This window comes from Hydra viridissima, unplaced genomic scaffold, assembly GCF_058129835.1.
Source record: "Hydra viridissima isolate aposymbiotic clone 2 unplaced genomic scaffold, HvirCarnegie_v1 scaffold_8, whole genome shotgun sequence".
Lineage (NCBI taxonomy): Eukaryota > Metazoa > Cnidaria > Hydrozoa > Anthoathecata > Hydridae > Hydra > Hydra viridissima.
In genome coordinates, this window is record NW_028324307.1 from 8614630 (window position 1) to 8627027 (window position 12398).

General features: G+C 30.0%; 2 protein-coding genes and 1 pseudogene across 6 annotated transcripts; 1 reads left to right on the plus strand and 2 right to left on the minus strand.

Moving 5' to 3' along the window:
• Positions 1 to 7434, minus strand: LOC149884901 (uncharacterized). Of its 3 annotated transcripts, XR_016455177.1 has the most exons (4): positions 6959 to 7434; positions 1574 to 1936; positions 574 to 1479; positions 1 to 430 (listed from the first exon to the last, which is right to left on the minus strand). XR_016455177.1 is itself a non-coding variant. In XM_090096614.1 (2 exons), exons 1-2 carry the CDS (start codon positions 7294 to 7296, stop codon positions 1933 to 1935), a joined length of 342 nt encoding a protein of 113 aa, XP_089952740.1. In that variant the 5' UTR covers positions 7297 to 7434; the 3' UTR covers positions 1 to 1932. The 3 variants fall into 3 exon arrangements, 1 of the variants encoding a protein (XP_089952740.1); XR_016455176.1 differs by having other exon boundaries at positions 574 to 1936; XM_090096614.1 differs by having other exon boundaries at positions 1 to 1936.
• Positions 3775 to 5378, plus strand: LOC149884902 (uncharacterized). 2 transcript variants are annotated; one of them, XM_090096690.1, is made up of 3 exons: positions 3775 to 3894; positions 4089 to 4240; positions 4340 to 4434. In XM_090096690.1, the coding sequence occupies exons 1-3, from the start codon at positions 3842 to 3844 to the stop codon at positions 4432 to 4434; spliced, it is 300 nt and encodes a 99-aa protein (XP_089952816.1). In that variant the 5' UTR covers positions 3775 to 3841. The 2 variants fall into 2 exon arrangements, with proteins under 2 accessions (XP_089952816.1, XP_089952815.1); XM_090096689.1 differs by having other exon boundaries at positions 4089 to 5378.
• A 1244-nt stretch (positions 7435 to 8678) lies between the features above and the next one.
• On the minus strand, positions 8679 to 10453 carry LOC149884903 (uncharacterized; annotated as a pseudogene). Its single transcript, XR_016454647.1, has 2 exons — positions 10057 to 10453; positions 8679 to 9569 (listed from the first exon to the last, which is right to left on the minus strand). The product of XR_016454647.1 is annotated as an uncharacterized LOC149884903 (transcript).
• Between the last annotated feature and the right edge of the window lie 1945 nt (positions 10454 to 12398).

The following is a 12398-nucleotide window of genomic DNA, read 5'->3' on the forward strand; positions in this document are numbered from 1 at the left end:
TTGAAATTATTAAAACACGAATATCTTTGGAACCAAATAAGCTACAGAAGTGGTTGAAACCATTTTGAAAATAAAATATATTAAGGAATCCAATGCATTTGGAATAAAAAAGATTTTCATTGGCTTTAAAAATTGCCTAAACTCCCTACTTTAAGATCGTTTTTTCCGTTTAAAACTGATGGGAAATACAGTTTTCTAAGAATTACCAAAAAAATATAATAAATTTATTAATAGCCAATCTGAATCTCCACGTTGTCAATATCATCTTTTGAGAGTGAATAATCTCCTTTTTAACTAGTTAGTGTTGGTGCATCAATCTTACAAACAATGTCAAGAGACGAATATTGTCTTTGGTTGGCCACTTGAAGCAGTTCTTTCCAGGTGTAACAGAATATTCCATACAAGAAACATATATACCATCATCATTGACCTAATGGTTGAGGTAAAGTAACGTCTAATCATTGCTGCTTCCTAAATATTCCTTGAAATTAGTTAATATGGTTAATAAACCAATAATTTTGTAATAGATCTCAATACACAAAAATACAATATTATAGTGTTAAAACTTCTTACATTTTTAATTATTGCAGGATACCATTACATAAAGTATGGAACAACAATCAAATCACCAATTTGAAATTCAGCTGCTAACTCCTTTGCAAACAACTGAATATCGTTGTTTAAATCATCTTCTTTGTTTTCAGGTGCATCTTTCATATCAACAGTTTCGTCAATTACATCATCAGTTAAGTTAACCTCTTCACAAAAAGTGGTTGCCACCCTTCCCGTTCTTTTTTGCTTACTCCATTTAAAAAATACTTAAAGGATAAAGGAAATTGCTAAATATTTATCTCAAGCCCCAAGAAAAGAAAAAAGTCACATTTTTTAGCATAATTACTTTGGGTATTTGTAAATATACAAGTTAATTTACTTGCCTACAGAATAATGATCGAATTTGTTGAGTTGTCACATATTCACTTGGCTTTAATATTGTCCTCAGCTGCTAGTGAACTTGCTTTATCTGAAAGGACAGTGGACTTGCTCTAATTGCTTCACACAAAGAGCTAGCTGCTTTTTTGATTCTTCAATAGTTTCATCTGAAATGATTGTTATATCTGGAGCATATATGTCATCAGCAGGAAAGCAAGACTTTATTGGTGTTGGAGCTGGTTCTAACATGTCAATACTGTTACCTGTAGAAATACTTTTTAGGTTGCTGAAGCAAAATACGACTCCAACAGGAAGTGATAAACTCTTTTCATTATAAGCAGCAAGGGTGTTCAAAGGGATGGATCTAATTTTTGGTGCTTTTTTAACGATTTGAAATTTATGTCTTGGGTGTTGATAACTGTTTGGCTGATTCCAACTAATACCAAAAGAAAAACGATGTTACGACCATAATGAGTCATAGCGTGAAAGATAAGTTTGTAGTCGGTTTTCAATCAAGGTTTTTTCATTCCACTGGTTTGTCGGTAGTAGCTATAAAACATTAACGATAGATTTTCCACCTATGGAGTAAGAAACCCTGTTTCTTTTAATAAAAAAGCAAATAATACTCTAATATTATTCATACCTTTAGAGCTTATAAATGATTAGTTTTATCAGCAGTTAATTCATTAACTTAAAAAATTCCATCTTTGTTCCAACGCTTAAAAGGACCACAAGAAGTCTTCTCTTTATTAAAATATATGGATTTCTCATAAGAACTGACTTTATTCTTTCTCTTTGACATATTTTGTTTATTGATAATTATTTATTGACTAATATTAAAAAAATGCAGTTTTTACTAACAAATTTTAATTCTTCTACTGAAAACTACTGAAAAAAATTTATGTTATGTAACTCAAGTAAACCATGGTATGTACCAAGTAGTCATTAACAAAAATATCACACTAAGTCGGCAGTCATTCGTCCCCTCAGTATTATCTCGTTCTATCTACAAATGAAATAAATAAAATGTTCTGTTTAATATATAAAATAAATACAAATAAATATTGTTTGTTAAAAGATAACTTAAGCTCATAAGTAACCCATTATAATGAATTATAGTCAATTTCAAAAAAAAATATTTAAAACTTGTGTCAATGTTATGTCAAAGTTTAGTGCCATTTGAAAATAGTAAGCTGACCAATGCTTTAAATGCCATGTCAAATAAATTAAAGAGTGTCAAGATATCACAAGAAATAGAAAGGAGTTGAACAAAATTTAGAGATTAATTCATTTTTTATTCAGTTATAAATCAACATTTAAAACTCTTTCTAAAACTGAAATCATAATATTATATATATATATATATATATATATATATATATATATATATATATATATATATATATATATATATATATATATATATATATATATATATATATATATATATATATATATATATATATATATATATATATATATATATATATATATATATATTAGGGCATCCCAGCTGCCCCACAAAACTCAATATTTGATCGTGGATAGCTGTTCAAGTTTTTGGTAAGGCGTTTGGGCCTAAAAACAATGGCTATTAATTTTTTTCTGCAATCTGATCACATATGAGTTAGCACAAGCGACATAAAGTTTGATACTGTGAAAAATATACATTTTTCGTAATAATATCTAATGAATGTTTATTTTATCTTTGTTTAGTATTGTTATTTAACTAACTTTGATTATTTTTCAGATTACTAATGATTAATATATAATATAAATGTATCATAATGGAAACTAGACATAATGATCGATATATAAAAATGATATTAGGGACCACTCCTGGTATCAACGACAAGGAAATCAAGGGACATAAACTACCAACAAAGAAGCAAGTAATTCTTTGCCTGCTTGCAAACCTTAAGGGTTTAAACTTTAATGATGCATTATCTCTTACAATTGATAATGTCCTGAAGCATTATTTGAAGTCAAATATCCCTCCATTAAGTGGAAGAAACAATATTGGCAAAATAATTAAAGAAGAATATAATGAATTTATGAAGTTAGTGAAATACAATGAAAATCGAAGACATTTGGATAACCCAAGAATCAAGATTTTTATGTCAACATTAGATGCTACCATGAAATTTTATAAGAAAGCTGTTCTCCAAGATATAGAAGTTCAAAAACGACATAAAACAATAAAGGAAAAAGAATCCATCGATGCAGACATTGCTTTCATGCAAAGCATGATAACTGATAGGAAAGCATCTTATTCAGGAATTGACAAAGCCCATTCAAAAGTTGTTGAGAAAAGGCAGAAAAGAACCTATGATAAAGCTTTTCCCAAAAGAGACCATTCGATAATCTTCAAATAAACTGATTAGTTTGAGTTAACCAGTAATTCTTGTGATGAATCGGTTGGGGGGACTGCTGGACCCAGCTCGGCCTGCTCTGAAATTGAACGGCGACACAAAAGGCAAATTAAATCTGGTGAACACATATTTGTCCCACATGATATTCTCAAGAATTCAAATGTTATTGCCTGGAGTGTGAGGAATAACATTAGTAATACTAAGGTGAATTCATTCGTACATTTGATGATATCTGTCTGTGGAGGAGATGTTTCAAAAATAAATTTAAGTTCCAGTTCAGCCCATCGATATCGAACATCAGTACTGCCCCATATCAGCCAACAAATAAAAGACAAATGGAATCCATCTCCAAAAATAGTGGTACATTGGGACGGAAAACTAATGGCTTACACTGATGATCGTCTACCTGTTTTAGTATCGGGAGTAAATGGAACTAAACTTCTTGGTGTGCCAGCCCTGCCAAGTTCAACCACAAAAGCTGATCTGAAATATGGTAACGTTGTCTCTGTTGCAACAAAAAATCTGCTTGTAGATTGGAAATGGGACAAAAACATCATAGGTATGGTCTTCGACACAACATCCTCAAATACAGGTTAGGCTTTAACATAGCAATTATTTATTAAATTTTGTGAAATGTTAATAATCTATTGAATTTCAAATCAACAAATCATTTTTGCACAAACTCTAGGATTACAAATACTGTGGAGGTTTTAGTAATGGACTAATTGTAAGGCTATTAGGTATAGTTTTATTAAAGAATTAATTAATTCACTCTTTACATCACAGGACAGCATACTGCAGCATGTGTCTGAAAGAACTAGACTGCCCCTTGTTGTGGTTTGCATGCTGCAGGCATGTAGGAGAAGTCATGCTTAGCGACTGTTGGGATTCATTAAATATAGAGGCTTCATCTGGTCCAAACATTCAACTTTTAAAAGGTAAGCCTAATGCTTTTAAACATCATTGTAAAAAAAGATTTTTTTAATTGATTAAATAGACTTGCTTTAATTAGTGATAATGATTATAAATTGTTGCAGATTCAAGAGCCACTACTTACAACTTCCACCAGTTAATAAAGCAAACTTTTACTATCCTGAACTTCCTAGAGCTGAAAAGGAACAAGAAAGCTTAACAAATTGCTTCCGTCAATTTCTAGCATTAGATTTCACTCGAGGGGATTACCAAGAACTTATTGAACTCAGCCTGTTATTAGTTACAAAAGGATCCGAACCTCAGAAGTTTAGCATGAAGCACCCTGGAGCTTTGCACAAAGCAAGATGGATGGCAAAACTTCTGTACACTATGAAAATAGTAGTATTGTCCGGAAAGATAATTGAGCAGTTTCCCAATTCAGAAGTTGCAACCAAAAATCAAATCAAGAAATTAGAACGTTTCTGTGTGTTTGCTGTAAGTGTCTACGTGCAATGGTGGATTAATTGCCCACTTGCAGCTGATGCCCCAGTCAACGATTTGATTTTAGTCAAGAAACTGAAACAGTTTGCATACCATGATTCTATAATTGCTGGCAAGGGAATAAAAGCTCTTAGCAGACATAGTTGGTATATGAATGAAGAGCTTGTTCCATTGGCTCTTTTCTCACAAATGGTATCTGACAAAGACAAAGAGAGTATCAGGCTCCGGCTCCTCCAATTTGAAAGTGCTAGAAGTACTACAGACCGTGTTGGAGCATCCTTCGGAAAACCTAACCTTAAACCAATTTCAGATTAAGTCACTGAGTGATTTAATTGGCCCTGGATCAATGAGGTTTTTCCATATTGTGAATGCTCCCTATGAGTTTCTTCAAACACCCGCCAATGAATGGACAAAACTGGACGACTTTCTTGAACTGAAGACAATTGTTCAAAGTCTTCAAGTAGTCAACGAAGCTGCTGAAAGAGGAGTAAAGCTATGTCATGATTTCTTGGGTGTAAAAATGGACGAAGAAAGGTTTCAAGATGTTCTCCAAGTAGTGGAAAATTCGCGAAAAAAAGTTCCAGATCAGCGGAAACTATCATCTTGTTCTCAAGAGAAGTCGCAGTTTCTAGCACTGGATGATGATTGATGATTAAATAGATAAATGAGGTTTAGATTTTTATAATAAACAATGAACATTGTACATGATATTACATCATTCAATGGAAAATATTTTTTCATCTTTTAATTTGTATTTTTGTCTAAAAAGATGAAAATTCAATAATATAACGTAATCTTCAATTTGATTGTGCTGGCTAAATTTTTTGAAAATCATAAAAACACATATATTTCCGGTGTATATATGATGAAACACAGTTGCAAAATTTTGAACAGCGATTTTGCAAAAAGTTGGGGCGTCTGGGACGCCCTAATATATATATATAGATATAGATATATATATATAGATATATATATATATATCTATATATATATATATCTATATCTATATATATAGATATAGATATCTATATATATAGATATAGATATATATATATATAGATATACATATAGATATACATACATACATACATACATACATACATACATACATACATACATACATACATACATACATACATACATACATTTATTTTTTCTTTTACATTTTGATATTTTTTACCTTCTGAATTGGGTTTGATTGCTATTCAATTGCTTGCTATTCAATTGCTTAGGCAAACCAATAGCAAGATTTGTTTAGTTTTTCAGGTGTTGTTTTTTTTTTAAATTTTAATTACTTCTCTTCTCACTCGTTACTCTTACAGGTTTATTTACTTTTGCTTTGTATTCATAACTGGTCTCTTGTTTCATCATGTTTATATAAATTGTTTGTTATTACAATAAAATTTTGTGTGCCATTTTAGGATCAAGGACATATATTGATGCAATGTTTTCAGCTGTTTGGCAACTTTTTACTGATCAACTTTGAAGATTTAATTTTTTTAAATTATCTTGAAGTTTCCTTGAATTACAATTTTGGTCAAATTAGATTAAAAATGTGCTCTAAACTGAGCGGTTAATTTTTTCTTTAACACTTTCAACATTTTTCACTGAATTATGTGATTAGCCTTTTTCTTTTTTTTTTTAATGTTTGACATGATACCAGAACTTTCATTATATTTTTAAAATACAAGAATGTTTTTCAAATATTTCCAAAATATATTTGTATATATAAACATGATGAAACAAGTTTATCTTTTAACACAATAACTATCAGCCAAAATTTTATCTGTTACCCATTATCATATATATATACATATATATATATATATATATATATATATATATATATATATATATATATATATATATATATATATATATATATATATATATATATATATATATATATATATATATATATAGTCCAATTAAAACTTAAAATGGTTACAATCTGATGGTCGAATGTAAGAAAAGATTACTAATTATTGCAAAAAATGACGCTAAAAAAATATTTTACCAAAGCAAACCTATGGTTATCGAACTATCAAATGCAATTAAAAATATTGTGAAACCTGAAGATATGTTAAACATAGAACGCATAACTGATATATCAAGAGAAATAAAATTTAAACAAACAAAACGACACCTTATACGTAAGTTCAATTTTCTTAGCAATTCTAAAAAGAGCAATAGTATAAAAAAAAATTAATACTTTAAATATTATTTCAATACCACATACTAACCTTATAAAAAATCCAATACTAAATCTTTCGAATATATCAATCTCACGTGAACAGGAAAACTTATTATGTCTTGGTCCGCAATTTATTCCAACACAAAGTAAAATATCATTTATTGATATTATAACATCAACTGAAGAATGTGCTTTAAATATTAAAAAAAATGTGAATGCAGAAAGAGCAGAATTTTTAAGACAGAATGTCAGAAAAACGTTAACCAAATATTTAAGAGTGAAAACTGATAGTAATATTTCTAAAAACCAACGTAAAGCTATCAATGAGCTCAAAAATTTAACCAACATAAAATTATATCCATTTGATAAAGGTAATGGGTTTGCCATTTTAAATTCGGAATCAGCAATACAAAAGATAAAAGAACAACTTGGCAATTGTGCAATATCTGCAGTTGATCCAACTCAGAAGTTCCTAAATCTTATCCAACATACCCTTAGTAAATTAAAGAAAGATAAAAAATTAGATCAAAAAATATATGATAAAATATATCCTTCAGATGCAATTCCGTCTCGTTTGTATGGTTGTATTAAAGCACATAAAAGTGAAAAAGGTTATCCAATGCGAAAATCAACGCATTGGATAACCTTTTTCACTTTTATGAAAAAACGGCTATTTTCATTGTGGCAATGAAAATAGCCGTTTTTTGATTATTAGAGAATAAACTATTTTGCAAGTAATGTACTTTTGTAGTTTTTTTTCCTAAAAGAAGAACTTTTGAAACTCAGTTCATAGTTGTTCTATCACATGTAAAATTTAGAAAATGTAACCTTCAAACCGTTTTTTTTAATAAAAAAACCAGCGTACGATACAATAATAATTATTCATCAATTTTTCTACATTCTCAAATTCTACGTTCAAACTTTATTTGAAATCTTCTATTTATTTCATTTCGTTATAACACTTTTCGTTACCATACTTTAAAATAATAATGCTAAGGCTTATGGAAACCAGGTCTGTTTATTGCGCAATGTAACGGTAATTAATTTTCGTTAAAAATGAAAGCGTTTTGAAAAAAAATGGCGAATATTAGGGTTTTTAGTGGGATTTTTTACAACTTTGACTTCGAATTAGAGCACTTTCCGTTGATTTTCAGGTCTATGTTTTTATATTTTTCTGAAATAGCATAAAATTCTCTATTAGAATCAATCATAAAATTGGGGGGGGGGGGGGAAGAAAGTCGAGTAGCGCCTATAATATATATATATATATATATATATATATATATATATATATATATATATATATATATATATATATATATATATATATATAGGTCCAGTGAAAAGTTGCCAAACAGCTGATGAAACATGGCAGCAATACATAGAAGTTGTTCATGAATATGAAGCAAAAGGAAGGGCGAATTGCAAAAAAACCTGGAAGAGTAAGGAGTTTCCTGCTATTGGTTTGTTTAAGCCTCTGCTTAAGCAAACAAATTACCAATTCATCAAAATATATACTAACATTAATGGCAATGAGAAGATAAATAACTGCGACAAAAAACTTTTTTTTTCATGAATTGGTTTTGACAAGGCTATATGGGTGTGTTTCCCTCATCCTAGTTACGCCTTTGCCATAGCAATCTTGGTTTCTAGTTTGATAATGTAGAGACAGTTATTGAGAATATAACTACATCTAATTAGATTATACAGCCGTTTTATTGACAATAAATGCTTATTAAAAGCCTTAGTTAAAATTAGAAATTTTGTTGTTAAATAAGATGATGAGATGATGATGATGATGATGATGATGATGATGATGATGATGATGATGATGATGATGATGATGATGATGATGATGATGATGATGATGATGATGATGATGATGATGATGATGATGATGATGGTGATAACGATGAGGCTGATTGTGCTATTATTAATGATTTATCAAGGCAGATGCACCTATGATTAATATCTAAATCATGTTCTTTGATTGAATTAAACTTTTTTTTACATATAGATGCAACAGTCAACATAATTAAAAGAGAATTTGTTTAAATACTGGAAATCAAATCTTCAGGTAAAATAAGCTGTTTATATTTTGGACATGTTTCATTAAGTTAGTTAACCTTTATATTTTCCACAAGACAGAAAAAACAAAATAAGTGTTCACATTTTTTTAGAGTTGCTGGTTGTTATGATATTTTACCACATAAATTACTCTGGTAAAGCTGTAAATGAGGATTAATTTCTTTTTTTAGTTCTTCAATATCTATTTCCAACTCATGTGCTGTAACAATGTTTTTTTTTAATGGTAGCAATCATGGAAGATGAACACACTTTTTTACTAATACCAGGGCGACCAATAAGCTTTTTATTTTGTTTTAGTGGTTTAGTAACATGTAAACTTTTACTGAATTTTTCTACCTGCTGACAACAATAGCATTCATCACAATGAGTTTTCCAGTTCATATTTAAAATAAGTGTTGTTGATTTCACTCTTTTGATCACATTGTTTATGGTATCATAAAGTTTTTGACAAATTTTAGATGGGTGAACATTCTCTAAGTCTGACAACATGACACGGAATACCTATTCAATTTTACTTTTTTGGTTTATTCCAATAGGATGCTTTTTTTTTCCTAACCAAATATCCACAGACTCTAAAAGTAATAAAACGTTTTGGATAGTTATTGTGAATAACCATCAAACTTAACCACATGCATTGTGTAGTGTTTATATTCTTGAAGTAAATTAAGCTAATAAATCAATAAAAAAAACTGCATATAAAGTAAAAGATTTTATTTAAAACTATTAGAAACATTTAGTCAAATTTTTTACATAAGGACATTTTTTATTTCACAAACGATATAAATAAAATTTCATCAATTTAGGACAATGGTTAGATGTAAATTTTGAACAGGAAAAAAAATTGAGTGCTAAGATTTTTTATAAGTAATAAAAAGTTAAAAGATTCATATAAGTAAAAGTAGAATAAATTTTAAGTTTTACCACTCAAAAAAAAAATGTAAAAAGACTTCCAAATTTGTAAATAAATCAAAGAAAAAATTTTTTTAGGTAGACCCTCTTCAACCATAAAATAATATTCCCCTTTCATTTTACTTAGTTCTTAAAAAAAAAATAAGTTACCGAGACACTACTAACAGCCTAAAAGCTGGTTATCAACGTAGACGATTTTAAAAAACACGATATGTAGTGAAAAATTTGTCGCTAAGTAAAAATTCATTTTGTAACGAAGCCATTTTGAAAGTTCTAAGTTTTTCACACTGATCTCTATAATAACTGGATAGCGCAACTCCGAGCAAAACTTCTAAATTTTTGACTCCAAAATCGCCATATTGGAAAGCCCCAAAAATTTAAATCCCGTAAGCTTAAAGTTCTGTTTTTCGGCTTATCGCTTTAAATTCACATATCAGATTTCAGCGTTCTGGGGCTTTCCAATATGGCGATTTTGGCGTCAATTTTGATATTAGAGATGCGCTATCCAGTTATTATAGAGATCAGTGGTTTTTCACAATCCAACTGCGCTTGCGCACAATAACCTGTCGCTTATTAACAGTTTGAACGACCGTGCAGCACACAATGCATGTTGATCAGTTAAAAATCACATGCAAAAAATTTTCAACACATTTCTTTGCTTTGCTCACAAATCTTCAGGGCTAAATCCATGTGTAGAATAAATGCAAATTTACTAGAGTAAAAAATGTCAAGATCTTTTCTAACTATCACCAAAAAATCTGTAAAAATGTCTCAAACTTCTAAGCTAGTGGATTAGTTAGAAGAATGTTTATGAGGCATTAAAAGCAATGTCATAAAAAGTTTTATATAGAAAAAGGTGCATATGCTGTAAATAGGGCTCAATCAAGAACAACAGTGTTGACCTCCTAAACCAAACATTTTGGTAGGAACATGAAAATCCTTTTTTTATAAAGCTGTTGTTATATTCAACTAGAGCACATGTGTTACCCACATCATGGCCTTGGGGCTTGCAATTGGCTATAATCGGAAAAGTCTTGCTCTGAAAGTAAAAAAATGAACAAAAAATCAACACTAAAAGTACCATAACTTTTGTAATACTGCAGAGATTGGGATATAGTTTTACCCAAACCTTGGTATTGGCGTAGGCTACATTGCCACCAAACTTTATTGGTCTATGATTAATGGTATGGATTTTATAGCACTTTTTCAATATCAGAAACTTTTTCCAGTTTTGTAACTTCAAAGTCATATTTTTCCCGCAGACGTATCTAAAAGACTTCAAATTTTGCACCAGGTGAGGCTGGGATGTGTACACTGTCACCCCAGATAGGTGGCATTCTCGGGTCAGCTAGGTTGGCAGTATCGGATCCCACGATAACAGTGAGCAAGTTAATCTCCAATATGCTCAATCAAAAAATAATTTGCTGTCAGTGGTATATCATTTCTAATAATCTGTAATTTGATAGGTTTGTGGTCTAGAGTTTAACAAACTTTCGACACCTGTAAAGGCTTTATTACTGCAGTTTTCCGAAAAGCTAATGTAACAGATGAAGTCTGAGAACTGCAATAATCGCTTATTTTGCAGATTTTTTTAATATGCCAAATACACCACCGAAGTGTGGTCCTAAGGGAGCGTTGAAGTACCATTCGATTCCTTTGTTGGCTGTTGAACAGTTTGTTTATCTTTATCTAAGTTGTTAAGAAGATCTTTTAATTAAATATTTCCACCAACAAAATTTGTCCCGTTATCAGTATTTCCACTGGTAATCCTTTTCTATTTATCATCCAAAAAAATGTATATAGAAACGAATTATTATCCATGTTATGTACAATTTTGAGATGTACTGCTCTTTATGTTAAACATGTAAACAAGCAAATCTTTTGTTTCGCGTTCTCCCTCCTATTGATCAGTAAGAAATGATCCAGCAAAATCAATACCAGCTCTTGCAAAAGCTCATAGTGGTTCTTTTATACCAATGACTGGTAGAGACGCCATTACTAGTTGGGGTAGGGTTGCATTTTTTTTTTTTTTACATTTATTGCATAGCGTTTCTACTTAACAGTTTCTTCTCTTCCTTGTGTGTCCCAATATCTTTCTGACAGTTTTTAAAAGATTTGATTCGTTCCCATAATATGATTTCCATCTTCGTAAAACTGTATTACAATCAACTTTGTTACAATGTGATCTTTTGGAAAAATGATTGGATATTTAAAATCTTATGACAGGTATTCAGTTTTTTGTAATCTGCTACAAAGGCGTATTAAACCTTCTCTGTCTAATTTTGGCTTTAAAGAAATAATTTTGCTTGATATTGATGTTTTTCCTTTCAACAGGATCTAGTATTCTTCTTCGAAACTTTCTTTGTGAGCATTGGTAATTATTTTATTTTCACTTTCTTGATATTAATCTGTTATTATTTCACCTTTTTTACCTAAATTAATTTCACTTTGACATTTGCTTAGGAAACTATGTATTCCTATCAGTTCACTCT